At 37.5% G+C, this 27,755-nt stretch overlaps 1 protein-coding gene across 3 annotated transcripts in view; it reads right to left on the minus strand.

Moving 5' to 3' along the window:
- The window catches only part of AFG1L (AFG1 like ATPase), a 195,362-nt gene that overhangs the window by 52,364 nt on the left and 115,243 nt on the right, over positions 1-27,755 (minus strand). For 2 of the 3 annotated variants that reach the window (XM_060167561.1, XM_060167563.1), the window contains exon 8: positions 14,308-14,390. In XM_060167561.1, coding sequence (XP_060023544.1) covers positions 14,308-14,390 — 83 coding nt within the window. Of the gene's footprint in view, positions 1-14,307; positions 14,391-16,869; positions 16,930-27,755 lie in introns of all 3 variants that reach the window. The other variant, XM_060167562.1, reaches the window with a different exon arrangement.

A 27,755-nucleotide genomic window follows, 5' to 3' on the forward strand; every position in this document is an offset into this window, starting at 1 on the left:
TAAATTAAACATGATTTTTTAATGTAAAAGGGGAGATAAATTCAGAGTTTTCTTCTGGGGCTACAAGAATATCATGTCACATGGATGGAAGAACATGTTCTGCTTAGCTTTGTGTAGTTCAATTTTAACCACAGAGCCATATCTTAAGGAAGAGTGCCTTGAGTAGCATCAAAATGATCAGGAAAAAATACAGGAATTAAGCTTAGATGCTTTGAATTGTATCCCCTTTTCTCTCATGAGGGGAGACAGAAACATAAGCTCCTACAAGTGAGTAGGGATAAAGAATTTAAGGGACTTTAATTCTGGGTAACTGCCCCACCAGTTGGATGCTATGTAGAGCAGATAAGATGCAAAATAAAAAACAAATATCATATATTAACGCATATATGTGGAATCTGAAAAAACTGGTATAGACGATCTTATTTACAAAGCAGAAAAAGAGACAGAGACGTAGAGAACAAACGTATGGATACCAAGGGGACCGGTATCCATGAATACCGGATGATGAATTGGGAGACTGGGATTGACATATAAACACTATTGATACTATGTATAAAATAGATAACTAAAGAGAACATACTGCATAGCACAGGGAACTCTACTCAATGCTCTGTGGTGACCTAAGTGAGAAGGAAATCCAAAAAAGAGGGGATATATGTATACGTATAGCTGATTCACCTTGCGGTACAGTAGAAACTAACACAACATTGTAAAGCAACTATACTCCAATAAAAATTAAAAAAAAAAAGAAAAGAATCTGCTCACAGATAATCAAAAGGTGACCATGGTAAGAGAATTAAAAGTCATTCTGAAGAAGAAGCAGAATCACTCTTTTCAAATGCTTTTTGTTGGGGGGCAGAGTGTGAGGGGCCCAAGCAGAGCACAGACTCTTTTTCCTTTGTTCTAAATGCTCTGGGTAAAATCCACCCATTTCATTGCTTCTGTCACCTTTTGTTAAGCTCAGAAACTGCACTGGAGGGGCAAGTTTCCATTTTCTGTTGAGTAGAACTACTCTGTCTTTAAGTCAGAAAAGCCCTGGAATCGACCACTGTTTCGTTGCCAGGAAATTTGGCATAGGAATCCTGGAGTACAGTACCCTGGATTAAAAGCCTGACTGCTTCGGAAGTATAAGAATCATGATTTATTATTCCATAATAAATTAGTAAACGGAGAGGAAAGTAATCAGTCATTTCAATTTTGAGAAAATTTCTATAGCTGAAATAAGGCATTCAACATAAGACTTACACTCAAGAAATAGAATATGTCAAAAAAGACCTTATTGTTGCTGAATCATTTGAAATTCTCTACAAAAATTCCAAAACAAGTGGAGGTTTCTAGAAGAGGGTCACACATGAATTTAAATGGAAATTAATTTCTTCAAGAACCTCCTACTTCATTAGGATTGACTCAGAGGAACAGAATGCTACCCACACTTTACCCCTTTATCCCCTTTTATAAATCAACAGCTTGTTAAGGTATCAACAAGTAGAATAGGGTTGGCTTTCCTTGGTCCCTCTCTCTCCATGTTCTCTATTCCAGAGAGCCAAAGTTGATTCAACGAGGGAGAAATTTCCCCTTCCTCTTAGAGTTCTTGTGCCAAACTTCCCTGGCAGTGAGCCTTCTCACTCTACTGATTCCTTGTGCATTCATGCTGTACAGCTCTTTGTGCTCATACCAAACATAATCTGGGGCTGGAGGCAGGTCTAAGATTAAGTTGGTTTATACTTGCCTTAATATAAAACGGACTTGGTTGCATTTCAAATACTGTAGGTTTGTTTTACATAACAGAACCAGTTGTTAGGATGGATTTTGTCCTAGTATTTATCTTCTTCTCAATCACTCAAAGGCTTAATTGACTGTTCAGAGATCCATTTCAGTCTCTAAATTTCCCACCCTTCTCAATCACCTGGAGAGTAACTTAACTGGTTCCATTAATCTTGACCTATGCATAATGCAGCAAGCGGGATCTAGCACCTTTAGCTCTCAAATTCCAGACCTTAATCACCTCCCCCTTTCTCAGCCCCAAACTCTACATAAAATTTCTACTAAATCTATATATTGCATTCCCTCCAAATAAATCAGTGGTGTAACATGTAAAATTGCAACTTGGTAGATCTAAAAATAATTATTTTTCATAAAATTTCAGAACGGCTACAATGATTAAATATTTTAAACAACAACAATAAAAATGAAGAAGAAGCTGGAGAGTAAGAATCTCTAACTCCCATTTAGGTGAAGGAGATAGTCACATCCACCTCAGAAAGAGAGGCCAGGGAGTTTTAATAGGTATAAAAAAGGTACACAGCAAAACTAACTAAAGATATAGGGCTTCTGCCGGATCAGCTTTACTTATGTTGAAGATTTTTAGTTATAAATGTGATATATTTGAAGATGAAATAACAAGACAAGAATTCTAAGGAAATTTAGCAACTTTCTATGTATAAGTATATATATTATCTACTCATGTACATGTTGTATATATAGCTTATTTATACTTTACTAGATGAGTACAGTCATATAACTGAATACTTTGTCAATGTGTTTAGCTGGAAATGGTGAGCCAGCTCTGTTCTGGTTCTGTCTGGCCTGCTGGAAAACAAACACTGTAACATGCTATTGTCAAATTACAGTTCAATAAAGGAATAGAAGATAAAAGGTGTGCTGAGCTGACTGATGGAAACTGATACCAAAATATATACAAGATGGACTTCTTTCTCTGCTTTCCCACTTTTTAGGTGGTGTTTCAAATAGTTTCAAATCCTTGAAATTAATTTTTAATTCAGCAGTCCTTGTGTTAATATAAGATTAATTAATATTTAAATGTACATCTAAATTATGTCAAATAGGATAATTTTGTGATTTTTTAAGAGACATAATAAATGGCCTACCTGACTATGCCCTATAGTACATAAAGCAGAAAACTCTTACTGTTGTATTTTACTAATATACAGTTGTAAGACTGCAATGTCACAGAGCCTTACTCATTGATAAAATATCAACAGGAGTTCTTATGACAAAGATACTACTGTGTATCTACTTTTGAGAATCAACTATATTTTCCCACCATAGAGACCTTTTCCCTACTGGTGGTCTTAGGGTAAAGTTTCATTACCATTACTGATATTTTAATTATCAAAACATATAGCAACATGCATTGCTTCATTTTGAATTTGAGACAACATTTCAGTTCGAATGAAACTTTATACTTCTCATAGAGATAAAAGTTCTTCACTAAAAAATGACAAAAAATATAAGGGAAAACAATCATTAAAAGGATGAAAATATTACACTAAAAATATTCACTTAATGTAAAAGAAATCAGTAAAGGAAGAACAGAGAAACAAGAAAGTCATGAAACATAAAGAAAATGAAAAATAAAAGAGCAGATGTAAATCCAATTATATCAATAATAACATAATTTGTGAATGAATTAAACAATTTAATCAAAAGGCAGAGATTGGTAGACTGGATAAAAAAGCTAGTTCCAACTATATGCTATCTACAGGAGATAGCTTTAGGTTCAAAGATACAAATAGGTTGAAAGTAAAAGGATGAAAAAAAGATACATCATGAGAAAAGCAACCACTACTAATATCAGACAAAACAGACTTTAAAACAACAACAAAAATGTGATTAGAGACTAAAAGGAATATTTTATAATGATAAAAGTATCAATCCATCAGGATGATATAACAATTACAAACATATATGTGCCTAGAAACAGAGCCCTCAAAATTCATGAAGCAAAAACTGACATAACTTAAGGGAGAAACAGACAATGCAACAGTAATAGTTGGAGACTCCAATATCCAACTTTCAATAATGGATAGAACAACTAGGGAGAAGATCAACAGGAAATAATAAGACTTGAACTACACTATACACAAATTAGACTAACAGACATCTATATAAACACTCCACTCAATAACCACAGAATATACATTTTCTCAAATGCACATGGAACATTCTCAAAGAAAGATCATATCCTAGGCCATAAAACAGGCCTAAATAAATTAAAAAGAATTGAAATTATACAAAGAATGTTCTCTAATCACAGTAGGGTGAAATTAGAAATTGGTGACAGACAGTTATTTGGGAAATTCACAAATATGTGGAAATTAAACAGCACACTCCTAAATAACCAACGGGTCAAAAAAAGAAATCTAAAGGAAAATTAGAAAATACTTTGAGACAATGAAAATGAAGACATAACATACCAAAACTCATGAGATGCAGCAAAAGTAGTGCTTATAGGGAAATTTATAGTTATAAATGCCTACATTAAAAGAGAAGAAAAGTCTCAAACCAACAACCTAACTTCTATCATAAGACCATGGACAAAGATAAAATTAACCTAAAACAAGTGGAAGGAAGGAAATAATAAGGATTAGAGTGGAAATTCATGAAATAAAGAATAGAAAAATAATACAGCAAATCAATAAAACCAAAAGTTAGTTCTTTGAAAAACTGAATAAAATGGACAAACATTTAGCTAAATGGACTAAGAAAAAGAGAGAAAACTAAAATTACTAAAATCAGGGATGAAAGAGAGGACATTACTACCAACCTTATAGAAATAAAAAGAATTATAAGGGAATACTATTAACAACTGTGTATCAACAAATCAGATAACTTGGATAAAATGGGCAAATTCCTAGAAGGATGCAAACCACTGAAGCCAACTCAAGAAAAAAGATAAAATCTGAACAGAAGAGGAGGGATCTCTTCAAAACTCATTCTATGAGGCCAGTATTACCTTGATAGCAAAATCAGACAAAGACACCACCAAAAAGAAAACTACTGACAAATATCTCTCATGAGTATAAACACAAAAATCCTCAACAAAATGCTAGCAAACTGAGTCCAGCAATATATAAAAAGTACTATACACCACAACCAAGAGAGATTTATCCCAGAAATGCAAGACTGATTTAAAATCCAAAAATCAATAAATAAAATACACCATATCAATCAATAGGATAATGGACAAAAACCACATGATCATCTCAATAGAACAGAAAATGCATTTGACAAAATCCAACACCCTTTCATGATAAAAACACTCAAAAACTAGGAATAGAAGGGAATGTCCTTAATCTAATAAAGGGCATCTAAGAAAAACCCAGAGCTAACATCATAATTAATGGTGAACGACTGAAGTCTTTCCCCCAAGCTCAGGAATAAGTCAAGGATGTCCACTCTCTATGATAGAATATACCACTTCTATTCAACATTTCACTGAAGGTTCTAGACAGGAAATTTAGGCAAGAAAAATAAATAAAAGGCTTTCAGATTGAAAAGGGAGAAGTAAACTATCTCTATTTCCAGATGATATGATCTTATATTTAGAAAATCCTAAGAAATCTACTAGAAACTAATAGAACTAATAAACAAGTTTAGCAAGGTTTCAGGTTACGAGATCAATACACAAAAATCGATTACAATCACCATTGTAAAGCAATTATACTCCAATAAAGATGTTTTAAAAAAAATCAATTACATTGCTATACAGTAGCAATGAACAAACCAAAAAGGAAATTAGGAAAACAATTCAATTTACACTAGTTTAAAACAGAATAAAATGTTTATGAATAAATTTAACAAAAGAATTGCAAATTTTATACACTGAAAACGATATAACATTGTTGAAAGGAATTAAAGAAGACCAAAATAAATGGAAAGACAGCTGTTATGAGTTGAATTGTGTCCTCCAAAAAGATGTTAAAGTACTAGCTCCCAATACCTGTGAATGGGACCTTATTTTGAAATAGGGTCTTTGCAAATGTAATTAAGCTTAGATGAGGTCATACTGGATTAGAGTTGTCCCTAACATGATAACTGGTGTCCTTATATGAAGAGGAAATTTGGAAACATACACACACACACACACACACACACACACACACACACACACACTCACAAGGAAAATAGCATATGAAACTAAAGGCAGAGACTAGAGCAATGCACCTACAAGCCAAAGAACTCCACCAGAAGCATGGAGCAGATTGTCCATACTGCCCAGAAAGAACCAAACTGCCAACACTTTGATTTCAGACTTCTAGTCTCCAGAATGAGAGAATAAATTTCTGCTTTCTAAGATATCAGTTAGCAGTACTTTGTATGGCAGCCCTAGAAAACGAATAAAACATTACATGTTCATGGATCTGAAGACTTCATATTGTAGTCCCCAATGTGATTTACAAATTCAACACAATCCCCATCAAAACTCCAGATGGCTTCTTTGTAGAACTTGACAAGCTGATCCTAAAATTCATACGGAAATTCAAAGGACCCAGAATAGCCAAAACAATCTTGAACACACAACAAAACAAAACAAAGTTGGAAGACTCACACTTCCTAATTTCAAAACTTAGAACAAAGTTATGGCAATCAAGACAGCGTGGTATTGACATAAAGTTAGACAAATAGATCAATGGAATATAATAATTGAGAGACCAGAAATAACCCTTTAATTTACAGTCAGTTGATTTTCAAAAAGGAGGTCAATACAATTCAGTAAGGCAAGAATAGTCTTTTCAACAAATAGTGCTGAGGCAGCTAGATATCCACATGCAAAAGAAAGAAGATAGACCACTACCTCACACCACATATAAAAATAACTTGAAATTAACCAAATATCTAAATATAAGAGCTAAAACTATAAAACTCTTAGAAGAAAACATAGGCATAAATCATTGTGACCTTGGATTAGGCAATAGTTTCTCAAATGTGACACCAAAAGCATAAGCAACAAAAGAAAAAATAAATTGGACCTCATTAAAATTTAAAAGTTTTGTGCTTCAAAGGACACCATCAACAAAATAAAAAAAAAAAAAAGAATGTGAGAATATTTTTGCAAATCATGTATCTGACATGGAACTTGTATCTAGAATACATAAAGAACACTTAAAATTCAACAATAAAAAGACAAATGACCCAATTTAAAAATAGGCAAAGTATGTAAAAGAATGAAATTAGAACACTTTCTTATGTCATACATAAAAATAAACTCAAAATGGATTAAAGACCTAAATGTAAGACCAGAAACCATAAAACTCCTAGAAGAAAACTGGCCAAACACACTTTGACATAAATCTTGTCAATATTTTTTTGGATCTGTCCTCTAAAGCAAAGGAAATAAAAGTAAACAAATGGGATCTATTTAGATTTAAAAGCTTTTCCACAGCAAAGGAAACTATCGACAAAATGAAAAGAAATCAATAAAATATAAAACATAAAGCAACAGAGAGAATAAAACAAAGCTGTTTCTTTGAGAAGATGAATAGAACTAATAAAACTCTCGCTAGCATAATCCAGAAAAAAAATAGAGAAGATTTGTACCTTTTTTAAAAAAAACTTTTTATTGTTGAAAATTTCACACATATATACATGTAAAGACAACAGTATAATAAACCTGATGTAACAATCACCCACTCAATAGATGGCCAATCTTGCTTCAACTATACCTCCCTCTAATTCTCCCACCCTGGATTATTTTAAAGCACATCCCGTACACTGTATTATTTTATCTGTAAATATTTTAGTTTTTGACTATGCTTATGACTAAGTAGATAAACCTATATGTTCCATGTCATGATGCTAAGAATAAAATTTAATCTGTAAATGTCAAAAATGTCCCCAACAGTCTTCTTCCCTTCCCCAGACTTAAGAATTAACCAGATCAACAGTCTGAACCTCACGAAACTAGTTTCTCTAATTACCAGAGGCAGAAATCCTGTTCCCCACCCTCTGAGGAACAGACTTCGGGAAGGCCTAGTCTGGTCTTGTTGAAGAATGGGAAACTGACCTTTCATTCACACTGATTGACAGTGAACATTCAGGCATGTCCTGGGGTTTGTACCTGGTAATTGTACCCAGTAAGCAGGCAGGCACATAGCCAGAGTCTCTCTAAACCACTCACCCAAGAATGATAAACATGACCTGTTGGGATCCTCGTCCTGATCAGGTGCTATATGTCAGCTTCACAGGCCAGCAAAACTTAAACTTCCAATGAGAATATGCTATGTTGTCTTCTGTTTTACTCAACTGTCTCCATATGGATACGTTTCTGTGTCTTTTGCTGCCAAATAAATTTCACATTGTTTACCTGTATGGTATCTTCTCTTCAATACCATCATGGCTCCACTGTGACACCATGCACTAGTGTCAGAAGTAGGACTGATATGAATGGAGAAGACTCTAAAAGACACATGAGAGAATTCAGGGAACTGAAGGGAAAGTATAGCAGGCCCATGTTTGGCATCAGTCCATAAAAACTTTGGTGTAGGTGACCAGAGATCGACTGTTTCAATGGGGTTATGCACACAGCCTAACCTATGCAGGGACCCTGGGCAGCCTAGTCCATGGAACTGAAACAAATCACAGTCTAAAAGGAAGGGGGGACTTCCTTAGTGGCAGAGTGGTTAAGAATCCGCCTGCCTATGCAGGGAACATGGGTTTGAGCCCTGGTCCAGGAAGATCCCACATGCCGTGGAGCAACTAAGCCCACGTGCCACAACTACTGAAGCCTGCACGCCTAGAGCCCGTGCTCCACAACGAGAGAAGCCACCGCAATGAGAAGCCCACACACCGCAACGAAGAGTAGCCCCTGCTCGCCACAACTAGAGAAAGCCCATGGGCAGCAATGAAGACCCAGCACAGCCATACATACACCCACACATACATACATAAATAAAAATTTTAAAAATAAAAGGAAGGGAGCCAGACTTAACAATTTTCAAGTTGCTTCTATTGGCAGGTGTTTCAGAGGTTCTTCAGTGGGAACTGAAATAGGAAATGACTGGGCTGGTACTCTGATGAGAAAAACTAAGACTGAAACTGCAGATTCCAATGTCTGGGGCAGAAACACCTGGAATGGTAATGATGGGGGATGAGGAGAAGGTCCCAAGATGCCCTAGAGACTCTGCTGAACCAGAAGGTGGCAACGTTCCAGGCAGAAGACAGATCTCTGTCAAAGTTTTAGGGATGAGAAGATACGACAAACAAGCTAAGAAATGTTTTAAATTTTCATCAATGGTTGTTCCGGTTGGGGGCAGGGTAGTATGTGTAGGGAATATCACAAGCAAAAAACAAGAAATTTTTAATTGTGGGGAAGTAAGTTGTAACATGCATGAGTTCCAGTCTTTGTTTTCACAGACCTTTCTTCTAAAACAGAGCTGTACCTTGAAGCTGTGTGTTTTTAGCCAGCAAACTTTTTTTTTAAAAATGGTGTTCAAAGATACATTCTTAGAAGTAATTTCCTATTTGGAATAGATGTTTCCCAAGTGGAAAATTAAGAGTACTTGAGACATGAAGTTTCCATTAGTAAAAGAAATTCCTTAAAACTGTTCAAAAGATGGATGAAGGGCTTCCCTGGTGGCGCAGTGGTTGAGAGTCCGCCTGCCGATGCAGGGGACACGGGTTCGTGCCCCGGTCCGGGAAGATCCCACATGCCGCGGAGCGGCTGGGCCCGTGAGCCATGGCTGCTGAGCCTGCGTGTCCGGAGCCTGTGCTCCGCAACAGGAGAGGCCACAACAGTGAGAGGCCCGCGTACCGCAAAAAAAAAAAAAAAAAAAAAAAAAAAAAAGATGGATGAACACATGTACTATGTTAGCCAGGTAAGAAAATGTGACTATTTGGTCTCTGTCTGAAAAGTTGTAACATATTTTTCATCATTTCAGTATGATCCATAGTCCCCATATACATGGAATTGAAATGGTCTTGAGACAATTTAATTGAGGGATTAAATAACTGAATAACCCATTCAGATATAATTTTGTTGAAGTGGTGGATGACTTTGGTGGATAGGAGCCAAATGAAATAAAGGGAGAAAGTCTGGCTTCTTTAAGGTTAAAAGTCTGATAAATGTCCCCTGTGAGGAGAGACAGTTATCCCTGGGTCTCTCACTCACCCACATTCTTGCCAAGTATGCAAGGCCCTAACCATTTCTTAAAGTGTATTTGCAACGAGAAACCTTGAGGGATGAGGCAACGTCTCCCTTGGGAAAAAAGCAGTCTTGCTTACTTCTGACTATAAATTGGTACATTCCCCAAACTCAGAGTTCCTCTCCTGTAACACAACTCACTGCCTATGCAGGCATCCATCTGCGCCCTCAGCAAAACTCCTCTTCCCTTCCCTAACGGGACTCTGGAGCAAGGAGGGAACTGACTCAACATGCTATCTGTGCCTAGAGTAATAAAATCCTTTGTCTCTGACGCAGGTTTCTTGTGTCTTCTGCCAGCATTCATGAAATAATACAGGCAAAGCTATTACTTCATAAGTAGGGTAAAATCAAATCCAAGGCCCAACACCTCCCTCTACCCCTTTTGGTTCAGTTTAAAATATTCCACTGAGGCCATGGCTTCTATGTTGGGGGTAGGGTGTTTGTATGTGAGTATGGTGGAGATATGGTGCTTGAATAGGAAACCTCTCCTCAACTTCCTTCCTTCCTTCTTTTTAGTAGAAAAAAAGAACCTGCACTACTCAGCTCCTGAATGAAAAAGGAAAAGAGACAGAGAGTGAGGGTGAGTCCAAGGTGACCTGACTTCCTCTTTCCAGGAAAACATAACCCTTCACAGAATTTACAGCAAAATGGTCTGGGGCAGCATCCCATGGACCCCTCGGCAGTGGTGTTTCCTGTCAGAAAAGAGATGCTCATTGTTGCATATATAAAATGATAACCTCTAGTGTCACCAGCCCCATAGTAGAGAGCTAATCTGAAGCAGTTAAATTCTCTGGAAGGCACGGGATGGGGCCTCCTTTGGCAAACACCAGGTAATTCAAAATAAATTACTGGTCCAAGTCTCCGCCCAAGTGCAAACAAGAAGCCCAGTGTTTGGTTGACCTGTATGGATTTTGGCAAACCATAGTCCACTCATGGGGAATCTTACTGAGCCCAATCCGCCAAGAAACCAGTAAGAAAATGACTTTGTGCTCACCTCTGGGGAGATCAGTTACCACAGAATGCAAAACTGGAGAACCATGGGATGTTTTAATCTATGCAGAAGTTTGGATTTTTGCACTCAAGCTCTGTGGCTTACAACATGCTAAATTTAAATTCTCTTTTGAGTTAGTTTTATGTGAGATTAAAAACTTCTTGGGATGAGCCAAAAGCAACTGGAACTTTTTTATAAAGGTACTCTAGGATTTCTAAATTTAATGTGATATAAAACTACAACTGAAATAGATTACATATAAACATACAATGGCTTGTATGAATTAGTTCTTGTGTAACTCAGACAATATTATGAACTATAGAAATTGTTCCATGTCAAATTTTGGAGCAGTTTTTTAAATCTCTGGTAATTCTTGATATTATATGAATTATGTTTTGGGACATTTTAGATTGGCTTTTGGAAAGTTAGACTAATAAAATACTGAATTAATGACTATTTCTATTTAATAAAGATCATATATGGGATTCTGCATATATGAAATTCTGAGATAATGCGTGATGTTCCCCTAGAGGGAAGCTAGAATTTTGCTTTTCTTTTTTTTAGTTGGGGTGCCAGTGAGATTGACAAAGGGAGTAGTCAAGACTTGTATATTCAGGAACCAATTCCAGATGTTTAGGCAGAGGGTAATAAAGAGAAATACATGCTTTAATTGGGCAATATATAGCATGGCACATTAAAATCTGTTATAGAGGGGAAAGTAATGTTTTCCTATAGGAACAAGATAAAACGAAACCTAATTAAATCAGAAATGTTAACATGACCCAAGGAACTTTTCTTTTACTCTTTCATGAAAGAAGTTCTACCCAAGGGTTCGTGTGAAACAATACAAGTGACATCCCTAGCATCCCATCTGGGTATCTAATACTATTTTCCCACTTCTGAGATGACTTTAATTCCTAATTCTCCTCAGGCACACGTATCTGCTTTCCCTCTGAGGTGTGCCCCCAGGCTCTATATTCTTGATTATCAGACTATGATAAAGCTCTTTTGATGTTAAATTCATAAATAAATCTACTTTCCTAGGACTTCCCTGGTGGCAAAGTGGTTAAGAATCTGCTTGCAATGCAGGGGACATGGGTTTCAGCCCTGGTCCAGGAAGATCCCACATGCCGCGGAGCAACTAAGCCTGTGCACCACAACTACTGAGCCTGAGCTCTAGAACCTGCGAGCCATAACTACTGAAGCCCGCGTGCCGCAACAACTGAAGCCCACGCTCCTAGAGCCCATGCTCCGCAACAAGAGAAGCCACCGCAAGAAGCCTGTGCACCGCAACGAAGAGTAGCCCCTGCTCGCCGCAGCTAGAGAAAGCCTGCACGCAGCAACGAAGACCCAACACAGCCAAAAATAAATAAATAAATAAAATAAAAATTAAAAATAAAAAAAATAAATCTACTTTCCTTGAAGGTTAAAGAATTTACATATTTTTAAGAAAGCCATTCTAGAGTTTCACAGTAGCCTTTGTAGATTCTAGTTTTCTGGACTCTGGGACGTTGTTAGATTCTGATTTCCTCCAGTACTTGTTTAAAGTACAAACCTGAATTTCGATGTGTTAGAACTGTATTACATTTTTCAGGAAGAGGAAGAGGCAACACAGAGTAGGTCAGAGAGAAAGTGGCTCTGCTGAAGCAAAAGCAGCCTTTCCAACTCCTGTAAATTCCACCGAGACCTCTTTAGCACCCGGAAACAAATTTCATGACTTAGAGTCAGGCAACCATTTTTACTGAAAGAACTTCCCTTTAGGAAAATGTTTTAATTCTTCCACATAAGGATATACTTTGTGGGAAAACAAGGAACAAGGATTTGTTGAAAAAGAATAAAAGGAATAATAATAAATTAATTTCTAAGTACCATACATCTGGCACATCAAGGAACAGGTAACAAAGCTTCAGGGAAATCTTGTGAATATCAGAAAAATAAAAAGACCAGAAAGCACAAACATAAAAGAAATGGAGAGGAAAAAGTCCAAGTTAAAGCAGAAAAAAAAGTGTTCTAAGAATTTTTCAAAATTATAAAGTATTTAAAGACAAAGTACTTAAGGGCAGATGAAGAGCCTCCTATAATAATCATCAGAATCTGAATAATAAACTGAAACAGTCCCCCTGGTACACTGTAAAGTATGCAATTTTAATTATGTGATTTTTCTAGCTAATTTCTGCTTCAAAAACAGTAAAGTACTTCTGCTTACAAGGTGGCAGAGACAAGAACTTTTCTGAACCTCTCATATGCACGTTGTCATCAAAATTTAAATTAGCAGAAACATGCCTTTGAGTTAAATCACAATTAGCCCTTAGACAGACCTATTTACTGAGAACCCACTAGGTGCCCAACACTAGCAGCATACACTAAACAACACTTTGCATTTGTAAAGCACTTTTTCCTTTTCAGGTTCTCACAACTGACATTTTTAAAACAAACTATATTTGTTTTTCAGCATTAACTACACATGCTGAACACATCTATTATTATAAATTGCTCCTACTCAGGAGTGTCTGAGGTTTTTTTAATTAATTAATTAATTAATTAGTTTTTTGTTTGGCTGCATTGGGTCTTCATTGCTGTGCGTGGGTTTTCTCTAGCTGTGGTGAGTGGGGTCTACTCTTCATTGTGGTGCGCAGGCTTCTCATTGCAGTGGCTTCTCTTGTTGCAGAGCACGGGCTCTAGGCACACGGGATTCAATAGTTGTGGCACGTGGGCTCAGTAGTTGTGGCTCACGGGCTCTAGAGCACAGGCTCAGTAGTTGTGGTGCACGAGCTTAGTTGCTCCGTAGCATGTGGGATTTTCCTGGGCCAGGGATCGAACCCACGTACCCTGCATTGGCAGGAGGATTCTTAATTCCTGTGCCACCAGGGAAGCCCGAGTCTGAGCTTTTAAAAGACAAAATATATCCAGTTGTACTTGTGTATATATATTTTACATAGTTATGTATGGAAGTCAATCAACAATGATAAATACAAACAGACTGACAAAATAAAACACAATTTTCAGAGAACAGAAATGATACATTTGTCAGAAGATGTCCACAAATAATTAATTACTTGAGCACAATAAAGATATTCTCTTAATACTAGAGTTTCTTAAAAAGGATACTCATTATTTTCTAACCATCTGTCATCACTCCTCCCCAAAAAACTAATTAGGGTTTCCACCAATCACACATTATAAATCATGCAAATGTGGATGGCAGAAAACACAGTTTAAAGAAGTTAACATTATAACATTTTGTATTTTAAAAATCACAGGCTTTAGAACTAGGCTTTCATTTTCTAATAATTACCCTGCTTATTTTTCTCATCTTTTCCTGATTAATTATTAGATATTAAACTTAGAAAATGAAAATTAAAAAACAACTTACAGGTAGTAGAGTTCTCCTGCAGCAGGAAGTTCCCTTTTCCGATAATCTATCCCAGAATCTAGCTGGACAGTATTACAGTATTCCTACAATCCAAACACATAAAATATCTTTTTAAACAAATGGTAGCTTAGAATTATAATCTTTCTGCTATCCTATATTTTTTTAATTTTTCAAATTTTCCTCAATAAAATAATGAGTTTAGGACAAAACAACAGAACTCATGTAAGAATCATAAATGTTGCAATATTAAACATTTATTAAGCCAAAAAAATCAGTTTAATAAAATTAAGATTTGTAGCATGCCTTCCTCAAACTTTGTTAAAACTGTTCTGTCAGCAAATTCCCCAAATAACCGCATTAGATTTTTTTTAATTCCAATTTCCATTATTCTGAAGTGAGAAGCTGGAGGCTATCAGAAAAAATAACTCATGGGTCTTAAGCATCACAATGGGAGACAGTCTAAGAAAGCTGCATCAGAACATTAGCATCCACATTTTAAACTGAATGATCGTTCTAAAGTGATGCTATAGGTATACCTGCCCTTCACTTCTAAATGATAGCCACTGCCCTTGTTCCTTAGCTCCCTCTCCAGCCATCAATGTCTTCAGAGCTCTTTCCTACTATGAATGCTTCCGTTCAACCCGAATGGTCCTGTGCCACTGCTGTCCTTGTCTCCTCCCAGTTACTCTTTCCTTTCCATCCTCTGGGGTGCATGTATGCATAGAAACTCCCATACACACACACACACACACACACACACACATACACACACACACACACACACCTTAAAATTCTTACTATGGAAGCAAATGAACTTTTACTACACCTATGTCGGTCAGTTGGCTTTTTGGGAAGATATACACACACACACACACACACACACACACACACACACACACACACACTCATTCCAGTAGAACAGTGGTAAGCGAGAGTTCTCAGAACAATTCAAGTAACATTTACAGGCTGATCTTTTTGTTTTCATTCGAAATAAAAATTGCATTAAGAAAACTCATGAGGAAAAACCATATTTTAACAACTTTACTACTTTTATTAATGAAAAACTGCATTTGGAAGCTAAGGTAATTGTGGTGGATTGTATTTTTCAAAGATGGCTGCAATAATGTCTCCATCTCAACAGGTTGTGACGTTGACCTTCTAACTATCATGAAGTAGGGTCTAGGGACTTCCGCAGTGGTCCAGTGGCTAAGACTCAGCACTTCCAATGCAGGGGGCCCAGGTTCGATCCCTGGTCAGGGAACTAGATGCCACATGCTGCAACTAAGATTTCGCATGCCATGACTAAAGATCCCGCGTGCTGCAACTAAGACCTGGCACAGACAAATAGATAAATATTAAAAAAAAAAAAAGAAGTGGGGTCTATGCTCCCCACTTGAATCCTGTGGCTCTGGTGAAAATGATGCTATTCAATAATATCTGATGTGACATTTGAGGCAGCTTCTTTCTTGTTGGCTAGAATACTTGCTCCAGAACTCTAAACTGCCAGGTAAGCATCACCTGTCTGAAAGCAACCAGGAGAGCTTAAAGTAGCCCATAGAGAGGCCTTGAGATGACATGAAGACAGAGGTGTTGAACTGGTCTCCAGCTGTTCCAGTTGTAGCCACTGTCATAATGAGGGAGCCAGAACTGTCAGCTGAGATTTTCTCAAATCCCAGAACCACAGAAACCAGAAGAGATAATAGTGTTATTTTAAGCCTCTAAATTTTGCAGTCATTTGTTATGCAGCAATAGATAATCAGAACAGCACTATCTGGGCACACTTGGGATGTAGCAACATTCTTCCTCCCTGAAATTACATCCTGGGTTGTACTGCTATGTAAGAGCTCTTCATCATCTGTACTACAGGGAAGAGATTGTACACAGTGGCAGCGAGAATGCATTTCTCCTCCTCCTATGCTACGGCTGCTAAGGGCTCAGGGAAGTAAAATAGGGTGATCAACCATCCCTCTGAGACTGAGAGGTTTCCCCAAGACTGAGGATTTTTTTCCTGAAAGCACCACTTTCAGTACTAATACCACGGGAGTCCTGGGCACACTGGGATAGTTGGTCACCCTCGGAGTGAAGACCAACTGGCCTGGAAGGCTGGAAAAGCTACAGCATTTTGATTTATATATTAGCAATTGTGAATTAGGTTAGAATAAAATAATCCCCAACCCTACAAAGCTAAGCTTTTTTTTTTTTTTTTTGCGGTACGCGGGCCTCTCACTGACGTGGCCTCTCCCGTTGCAGAGCACAGGCTCCAGACGCGCAAGCCTAGTGGCCATGGCTCACGGGCCTATCCGCTCCACGGCATGTGGGATCCTCCCGGACCGGGGCACGAACCCATGTCCCCTGCATCGGCAGGCGGACTCTCAACCACTGTGCCACCAGGGAAGCCCAAAGCTAAGCTTTTTGACTACACATTTGAAGAACCACCCCTGAAGCTAAGAGAGTCACGCCACTGTGCAATGCTTGGCCTAAGCAGCCACCCACACCTCCCTAGCTCATCATCCCAAGTGGCTCAAACCTACCCTCAGGGCTCAGGCCCTTAACTCATCTCACCAGAAAGAAATACAGCATTGCCCAAATACATGCATTCCACTCTCCCATTGCCTTAGAGACCTGTAAAAAAAAAAAAAAGGTATAGCTATACATCTCTCTTCTCAACTTTAAGTTAATGTAGGAAACCTGGGAAAGGAGACATTTCCTCCCCTGACCCCCGCTATAACTGTGGGGCTCAGCCACCCAGTGCAAAGAAAGAAGGAGATGCACTTGTTCAGCTAGCACTTCTTTCTCTCTCTCTCTCTCTGAGGGAAATCTGTCCTGGTTTGGTATGGGCCAACTATTCATAAGCTACCTGTAATACAGACAATATACTACATGGTGGAAAAGTATATTCACGTAAGTGTATTTCCCCAGGTTCTCTATTTCTTTTAAACAACAATTTATCTTATATTACTCAATATTCCTAATTTAGTCAAAAATTATTCTTCTTTATTTTTTTGCTATTAAAAAAATAAGGCTAATGAAAGTTATACAAGCTTCAATTTCTCCTTCTGGGTAACGAACTTCTCTCTCATATAAGTGATTAAACCCTACCGAATGATTGCATTTGTACATTCACTAATCACCACCAAGGAATACCTAATCAGCAGCATAAGAACTATAACCAAAGCCCTTAGATGTTAGCCCTTAATTGTCTGAAAAATACTAACACTCAGTTTATATTTTTAAAGAAAAATAAACCTCAAAATTTCTGATCTTATTCACTTAAGCTAGAGTCTTCAAACCACTGTGCAGAAGGGTGGAGGAAAGTGAAAACTAACTTTATTTCCAAGTTGAGGATGAATCTAGTCAAAAGGGCCTGATCTCTAAGCAATTTCCTAATTTCCAGGGATATTTACAAGACCTGTGACCTCTTACCACCAACCAATTCAAATGCATAAAACTAATCAGCCAGCAAACTGAATTTATTTTAAAATGGTTTGTATATTTATGTATACAAAGGACAAATACAATTACACAAGCTAAGAATGCAATTAGGAAACTTGAGGAGGAAAAGGAGGGAGGTTAATTCACCCTTGGGAGCATATTCATGAGTCAAAGGCTTTTGACTTTGGAAAGAAAAGTATGCCACTAAAAGAACTGTATTCCAACAGTTTGCATTTTCCTCAAGATCTATTGTGTGTATTTTTAGCAATTCTTAATAATACCATTAGAAAAACAGCATCTCACAAAATAACTTTTTATAGCTTCCAGTCTGGCTTTTCCCTTCCCAGTTGGAACAAAAGAACAATAAATATAGTGGAGAAAAATCCTTTTAAAGTACAACATATTAACCTCGTCAGCAAAGACTGAAATAATAAAGATTTGCCTCCCTTAAATACTTCTATTATAAAAGTAATATTGCTTACTCTAGAAAATTTGGAAAAACAGAAAAAACAAAAAACCAACCACATAAATCAAAGTTTTATGTTTTATCTAAGTGATGACATTAAATAGGAATTTAAAGATCTAAATTATTGGTGTTTTTCTTGACAGTATTCAACTGTTAGGTTTTATACATTTTTAATAAGTAAGCATAAAAGGAAAAAAGGTTGAGAGTTTTTCTAGTTCTAGGATATAAAATATTTTAATAGCTAAGATCTATCTTTTTGCTTAATTATTAAAAATTGTACCTTTTAAACTAAAAAAAGAGACACATGCTTATTGTAAAAAATTCAAATATCAAACATATAAAAATAGAAAGTTTACCCCCTTCTCATAAAAAAGTTTGCTTATTGCTTATATCCTTCCAAGTTTTTCCTTTACACCTAGAAATGATGACAGACAGAAAGAAAAATGGGGATCATATTACACACAGTTCTAAGCTTAATCCTTTTTGATACCTTAAAATTTCTGAGAGAAATAACTATTTAAATACTGAAAAGCTATACTGCATACTGTACTATTTTGTTTGTTAAAAATACAATTCCATAAGTAAACAACAACTAAGAGTACAAAAAGAAATACTGAACCAAAAAAAGGGTGGGAGACTGGGTGGGGATGTCTTTTTAAATTCTATTTATTTATTTATTTATTTATTTATTTATTTATTTTGTGGTACGCGGGCCTCTCACTGTTGTGGCCTCTCCCGTTGCGGAGCACAGGCTCTGGACGTGCAGGCGCAGCGGCCATGGCTCACGGGCCCAGCCGCTCCGCTGCATGTGGGATCCACCTGGACCGGGCACGAACCCGTGTCCCCTGCATCGGCAGGCGGACTTTCAACCACTGCGCCACCAGGGAAGCCCTCTATTTATTTTTTGAGGCAGCTATACATTCAAATATACATACTGAAGCAGCTATACATTCTGACACCTGCTTCAGTCTCATTTAAAATAATCATGTGATACTACTTCTAAGATATCAATGATATATAAAAATTCAATACATACTTTTAAGCCTTTTATAATTTAAGTATAACAAATACAGAAAAGTATACAAATAAGTGTCCAGTTCAATCAAGAAACAGAACATTACTAGCACCTCTGAAGCCCCCTTAGTATCCTCTTTTACCTTTCCAAAGGTAACCAGTATCCTGATTCTAGCATCATAGAATTTTGCCTGTTTCTGGAGCTTTATATAAGTAGAATTATATTGAGTATTCTTTTGTGAATGGGCTCCTTTATGGTTTACAAGATTCATCCATCCACATGTTTTGGTAGTTGTAGCTTATTGATTGTTGTATCATACCCACAATGTGAATATGCCACAATTTATTGATTCATTCTACTGTTGATGGACATTTGGGTTGCTTCTAGTTATTAGCTCTTTCAAATAATGCAGGCACAAACATTCTTGCACATGATTTTTGGTACATATGTGCACATGCTCTTGCTGGATATATACCGCCTAGAAGAGTAACTGCTTGATCATAGGATAAGAGTATACTATACTCAGCTTTATGAATAGTCAGTTTTCCAAGGTGATTGTGCAACTTTCACTCCCACCAGTAGTGTATGTGCATTCGTTAGTATGTATCAGCTACTGGTATAAAGAAATACAATTGATTTTTGAATAGTGCCCTTAGATCCAGCAGTCTTAGAAACTCACTTATTAATGTAATTTTTTGTATACTGATCTCCAGGATGATACTAAAGATGTTCCATATATTTCATAAGTATGCTGCATTGATTTATTCACAAAAATGTACACCTATGGTTTAACAAGTCCCCTGCAAATTCAATATTTATTTTGAATCATCCTAACAATCATCATTGAATACTATACACTGGGCACATCCCTGGTAACTGGAGATACAATAATGAATAAGATACAGCTTTAGCTCTGACAGTCTGGTAGAATTCAGATATTTTCCTCAAGTTATCATATTCTGCTCCTCCCAATCATAGACTTAACTTTTCAGAGTTGATTAGTCTTCCACCAATTGCTTAGCTATGTGATTTTAGCCTGTTACTTAACCTCTCTGGATGTCAGTTTTCTCCTCCATAAAATAAAGGAATTGAATCATGATGCCTTTCAGTCTAAAATTCTTAACATTATTGCTGAAGTTATCTCACTTCAGGGCTAAATGCTTCTTTGGGCTTTTCGAGTTTTGGAGTCTACCTCAAGCCACCTCAGCTCCTTTGCTTTCTTGATCATCTCATGCTCCAAAGTAAATAAAAACATTTTTTTTTCTCCACTGCCCCACTCCTCCTTCCCTGGCTACCCCAGTTGTCTCTGACACTTAAAACACCCATACCCTATCACTGTAGCAGGTAAGGTCTGTGTTTCTTTTTTTTAATCAAGCAATTTCAGAATTTCTCTCCCCTGCCAAAGGCAGGAAAGGAAGATATTTAACAATTGCGAAGTACCTATTATGTGACTCAACTGTGCCAGTCAACTGAGGTGAATTTCTCATTATAATCCTCACAATAATCATACACAGAACAACGTAATCATTTTTATATCCCTATTTTACAGTTAAAGAAATGTATGAGGGAGGTTATTACTATTTTTTTTTAATCACTGCCATGGGTTGAATTGTGTCCCCTGCAAATTCATATGCTGAAGGCCTAATCCTAGTACCTCAGAATGTGACAGTATTTGTAGATAAGAGCCTTTGAAAGGTGACTGCATTAAAATGAGGTGTTTATGTGGGCCCTAATCCAATATAACTGGTGTCACAGAAGTGTGCACAAAGGAAGGACCATGTGAAGACGGAGGGAGAAGAGAGCCATCTACAAGTCAAGGAGAGAGGCCTCAGAGAAAATCAACCCCATCAACACCTCGATCTTGGACTTCTAGCCTCCAGAGCTGTGAGAAAATACATTTCTGTTGCTTGAGCCACCCAGGCTGTGGTATTTTGTTATGGTAGCCCTAGTGAACCAATACAATCACTAATACTCTTGGTCCATCAATAAGCATACAGGAAGGCATTTTTTAAAAAAGAGTAAAAAAGGAAATAATAGTTGTGAGATTAAAAAAAAAAAAAGCCAGGACTGAAGCTAAAAACCACACCTATATATACTTGCTTCTAAGCTGAGCCACAAATCTTACCCTTTCTGCAGCTACAGTTGGAAGGGAAAACAGTTTTCGTTTGAATTCATAGAGCTCCAGAGAGGCCACATAGTTTGTAGGTAGCTGAGCCATTATTTGCCCAGATCATTCTTGCCCCCAAATCCATGGTCTTCCCACCACGTCACACTGCTTTATTAAGCAGTAGCCACAGGTTCATTTTTCTTTCACCTTATACAATTTACAGGATTAATTTTTGCTCCCCAACTCCTCCATCCCTGTCCCAAAGTAATTACCTCTGCCCAGTATAAATATGCTAATTACTCTTCTAGAGATCCATGCTGTATGATTCAATTTTTAAAAAATTATTTATTTATTTATTTGGCTGTGCCGGGTCTTAGTTGTGGCACACAGGATCTTCGTTGCTGCATGCGCGATCTTCATTGCGGCATGCGGGATCTTTAGTTGCAGCAATGTGAACTCTTAGTTGAGATATGTGGGTTCTAGTTCCCCGACCAGGGATCGAACCCGGGCCCCCTGCATTGCGAGGATGGAGTCTTAGCCACTGGACCACCAGGAAGTCCCCATACTGTATGATTCTATTATGATTTCCTTCAGGTATGTAGTCCAAAACTGTGTATGAGATATATGCAACTATACTAAATCTACACTTTAATGGGTTGTATTACAGTAAACTTCCATTATATAGGACATTTTCTATGTTTAAAGTGTCTGGCCAACTCACAGTTCACTGTTTTTATGACCTTTACTTGATTATCTAAACTGATGTAGTCAGTCTTGGAAGGTAAACTCCAAGAGAGCAGGGGCTGCCTGCTTAACTCGGGGCACAGCACCATATACTCACGGGCCCACAAAGTAGGACTGGAGTCCAATGATGATGATGATCTCCCCTCTCTCATGAGTTGAAAAAGGAAAGTACAAACTAGTCTCTGATGATTACCCTCTTCTGCAAATTACACATGAAGATTCTGCTCATATTTTAAAAGATCTCATAATAAGACTACCATAAAACCAGTAAGAATTTGAGATGTAAATAAGTGGGTCTATCTTTATCATCAACATCATCAAAGAGCAAACAGAGATATACGGGTGTACCTTGTGCCAGAAACCATTCTAAACTCTATATTCCTCTTAACCACTCTAAAAGGTAGGCATTATTATCAACATTCTCATTTTACAGATGGATAAGGAAATAAAGCACAGAGAAGTTATGAAACTTGCCCATTGTAAAGAGCACAAAAGTTGTAGAGTCAGGATTCAAACCCAAGCATTTTGCTTACAGTGTTCATATTCTTAACTACTTTGCCATGTTGCTACCCCAGGATATGTTCAAGCAACCAGGGCTCTTGCTTGGATATACAAAGCAATGCAAAATTCATGTGGGCTTATGGTCACCTTATCTTTGATAAAGGAGGCAAGAATATACAGTGGAGAAAAGACAGCCTCTCCAATAAGTGGTGCTGGGAAAACTGGACAGCTACATGTAAAAGAATGAAATTAGAACACTCCCTAACACCATACACAAAAATAAACTCAAAATGGATTAAAGACCTAAACGTAAAGCCAGACACCATCAAACTCTTAGAGGAAAACATAGGCAGAACACTCTATGACATAAATCACAGCAAGATCCTTTTTGACCCACCTCCTAGAGAAATGGAAATAAAAATAAACAAATGGGACCTAATGAAACTTCAAAGCTTTTGCAAAGCAAAGGAAACCATAAACAAGACCAAAAGACAACCCTCAGAATGGGAGAAAATATTTGCAAATGAAGCAACTGACAAAGGATTAATCTTCAAAATTTACAAGCAGCTCATGCAGCTCAATACCAAAATAAGAAACAACACAATCCAAAAATGGGCAGAAGACCTAAATAGACATTTCTCCAAAGAAGATATACAGATTGCCAACAAACACATGAAAGGATGCTCAACATCAGTAATCATTAGAGAATTGCAAATCAAAACTACAATGAGGTGTCACCTCACACCAGTCAGAATGGCCATCATCAAAAAAATCTACAAACAGGGGCTTTCCTGGTGGCGCAGTGGTTGAGAGTCCGCCTGCCGACGCAAGGGACACGGATTCGTGCCCCAGTCCGGGAAGATCCCACATGCCGTGGAGCGGCTGGGCCCGAGAGTCATGGCTGCTGAGCCTGCGTGTCCGGAGCCTGTGCTCCGCAACAGGAGAGGCCACAACAGTGAGAGGCCCGCATACCACAAAAGAAAAAAAAAAAATCTACAAACAATAAATGCTGGAGAGGGTGTGGAGAAAAGGGAACCCTCTTGCACTGTTGGTGGGGATGTAAATTGATACAGCCACTATGGAGAACAGTATGGAGGTTCCTCAAAAAACTAAAAATAGAACTACCATATGACCCGGCAATCCCACTACTGGGCATATACCCTGAGAAAACCAAATTCAAAAAGAGTCATGTACCAAAATGTTCATTGCAGCTCTATTTACAATAGCCAGGACATGGAAGCAACCTAAGCGTTCGTCAACAGATGAATGAATAAAGAAGATGTGGCACATATATACAATGGAATATTACTCTGCCATAAAAAGAAATGAAATTGAGTTATTTGTAGTGAGGTGGATGGACCTAGAGTCTGTCATACAGAGTGAAGTAAGTCAGAAAGAGAAAAACAAATACCGTAAGCTAACACATATATATGGAATCTAAGAAAAAAAAAAACTGGTCATGAAGAACCCAGGGGCAAGATGGGAATAAAGACACAGACCTACTAGAGAATGGACTTGCGGATACGGGGAGGGGGAAGGGTAAGCTGGGACAAAGTGAGAGAGTGGCATGGACATACATACACTACCAAACGTAAAACAGATAGCTAGTGGGAAGCAGCCGCATAGCACAGGGAAATCAGCTCGGTGCTTTGTGACCAACTAGAGGGGTGGTATAGGGAGGGTGGGAGGGAGGGAGACGCAAGAGGGAAGAGATATGGGGACATATGTATAGGTATAACTGATTCACTTTGTTATATAGCAGAAACTAACACACCATTGTAAAGCAATTATACTCCAATAAAGATGTTTAAAAAATAAAATAAAATGATTGAAAAAACCCAAAATTCATGTGAGCTTATTAGGAAGTTCTTGCAGTACTCTGTTAGCCTGCGGGGAAAGTCCTACTTCTGTTGCTCATATTGTAACCAAGTAAGGCATCTAGTCTTGACAATTATCTGGAGAAGCAGCTATATTGCAATAACAGATTTGTTTATTTATATACAACCTAGCTCCATACAAAAATGATGCAGGGCAGCATTTTAGAGACTCCGTCCAGCTATATTATACCACACATAACAAACTGGAAGTTTTCCTACAATAATTAAGATAACAGAAACAGATTTGGGTTTCAAGCCTGTTAAGTTCTATGAGACAAGGATCATATCTATGTTGTTTATTATTGTGTCCCCAGTACCTAGTACAGCATCCAGTACACAGTAAATGCTTGGTAAATACTGATTAACTGAACGGTTCATTAGCAAACTCATCTATGTGCAATGCTTAGGTATAAGTTGGTATGTTAGGAACTACAGAAAGAAGCCAACCAGTACAGTCCTCTGAACTTTTATGGGAATTGACTTAGCAAGATTCTTGCTAAAACTGGACTCAGCACCGATGGACACAGACATTGTAGGCCAAAGTTGAAGCCGAGTAGAGAATAGGGGTCAGAAGAGGCTAACTGAAGTATGGTCCAGGGAAGTCTTTGTTAAAACTCAGCTGAGACAGGAACTCAGCCAAGAAGTTCTGTCTCCTCCAAGTAAGAGTTCCATCCCTAAGCAGGATTTCCTCACACCAAAGAGATAAAACAGAAAATATTTCCACAACCATAAAACAAAAGTCCTGGGCTATGTTGATTAGGCTGATTATACCCACCACAACCAATTCATGTAGCTTGGGGAATGGCACAAGCTAACTGGTTTAGGTTTGAGTTTCTTAAATCAAGTGGCAGGGAAGATGGAAATACCCTGGTGAGTAGACCAGTGGTTCTCAACACTGGCTGCATGTTAGCTTTAGCTGGGAATTATTTAGAAAGTGCCGCTCCACTCCCAGGCATTTTTGCGGGGGAGGATTTGGTTGGCTGAATTTGTCTCTTGTTTGAAGCTCCTTCAGCGATTCTAATGGGCAGCCAAGGCTGAGAATCATTGGCTCAGCCTAATCGGGCCCCACCTCTGATCAGTTCCATCCAAATCAAATGGCTACTACACAAAAGCAGAAAGATGAAATGGATTTGGGGGAAATAACCACAATGTCCACCACAGGTGGTAAGTAAAGCCACAGGATGACGGAGGGTTGCTCTTTATGATCCTAGACTCACAGAGCCAGAGATTGGTAGCATTGATACCCTTCTTGTTTATGTTTGGATAAAGTGAGGTGAAAAGGAAATCAGCATTACTCTGCAATGGGGGTAATGGACATAAAAGTCTATGTGTTGTCAAGCACTATTTGAATGAACAAAGGAAAAAAATAAAATAACAAGGAAACAAAGGATTGATAAAACTTAATGTGGGCTAGAGAAATGTTCTAAAGCTGGAATAGTTTGAGTAGATGAAAAGGGTTTGGAACAAATTTGCCTAGAAAAAAAACTATGGGAATGTACAGAAAGGATAGGAGGAGACCTGGTGGTAAGATACTACAAATGAGTCCAGCAAAGGATTGCAACATCTCAAACACAATGACCATAAGTTTATAGATGACCATAAGTTTTCAACTCACATCTCCCATTGTAAATGAGGTGACATCTTTATCTTTTTGAACACCACCATGATTTGGAACATCCCAATATTCCTTTGAAATAATAAGTTTCTGAATATGTCACTAAAAATATTTTCAAAGTTAACTAATTACAAAAAATTTAAAAAGAAGGAGGCAAAGCACCAGCATCTGGTGGCACACCTCATCAAACTCAGCAAGTGTAGCACTAAGGCCAGCACAACAGTTGTAGGGTCTTCCTGTCAGTGTTTGGAACTTTGAGATGGAACCATGGTCCTTCAATCACACCACCACTCTTACCACCTCTAAAAGGAAAGGTGAAACAGCTGACTGTGGCAACTGCTGCTGTGAACCAGAGGTCTTGTTCAAAATGTCAATAACTTACTTTCTCCTCCATATGCTTTACCTTAGACATACTGATTTCTAGAAAATATGTGGACTCTAGTAAAGTATGGTATTCATCATCTTTAAGCTATCAGGAAACAGGAAATTGTGGAAAGCAAAAATCTGTACTGACTGTCAACCTGGTCAAGACTTTGAGTGCCGTTAGCTTATCAGTTTCCTGATAAGACTTAATTAATTTGGATGATCTAAGATATCAGTGTGCATCCCAAACAGCTATGTGGCAGGACGGTGAGCAACAGAATTGATGAAGTCGTGTCCTATCAAATTGTTTTGGCACAGAAATGGAAACCAAAACAAAGAATCCTAATTGTAAGAAGAGACTGTTTCTGTTCATCAGAAAAGTGGTAATCTTTGAGCCAAGGGATGGATGCTACAGAGAGGTTACATGTTTTCTATTTGTTATACAGAGGATGCCCCAAGGCCATTTAATCAAGAAAATAAATATTTAATCATGGTTATCTTTGTAAAACTGCCACAGAAGAATAAAAATTACAACAGCTACAATTTATTGGTAGTTAATTTTACAACAACCTATAAAGATAGAATTATTGGCCTCAATTCACCAATGCAGTACAGGAAATTTAAAAAGATCAAATATTCTGATCTCTACTTGTCTGGAGTTATTTAGCTCATAGGGCGCAGAAGACCTGAACTCAGGTCTGCAGACCATGTGCTCTTCACCATTACACATACCTCCTATGTTCAGAATAAGACACAGAACAAAAGTTCCAAAATTCCACCACCCTTAAATATTTTGGTAATTACGATTTTGCAATAACCTATTGCTGACTCAGTATGTAGAAGCAACTTCTAATAAAATTCCCAGAGCATATTACCTCAACTCCACATGATTTGTCATTTATTTATATCCTACTGTGTCATACAAGGGTTAATGTGGCTTCTTAAAAATATGGCATCTTACCATTTGTAAATTCAATTTCGCCATTTAATTATCAGTGACAAATAAAGAGTAATTTGACAGAACCAACCAAAGCTTTAATTGCATAGAAACTTTGACTTTGAAATTCCATTTATAGGAATCCAACCTACAGAAAACATTGACTCATGCAACTAAAAATACATTTGTAAACAGGCTTTTTAAGCATTATTTAAAAAGCAAAAAACTAGAATAAACCTAAGTATAAAAAAACAGATTAGTTATAAAAATGATAGTGCAGCTATAATGTGAAATAGAATGCAGCCATTTAAAAGAATGAGATAGAGTCATATTTGAGATCAAAAGATCTCTAGGATACCTCCAAGGGATAAAAGCACAAGTCAGATTAAGA

The sequence above is a fragment of the Lagenorhynchus albirostris genome, chromosome 12, assembly GCF_949774975.1.
Source record: "Lagenorhynchus albirostris chromosome 12, mLagAlb1.1, whole genome shotgun sequence".
In the NCBI taxonomy this organism is placed as follows: Eukaryota; Metazoa; Chordata; class Mammalia; order Artiodactyla; family Delphinidae; genus Lagenorhynchus; species Lagenorhynchus albirostris.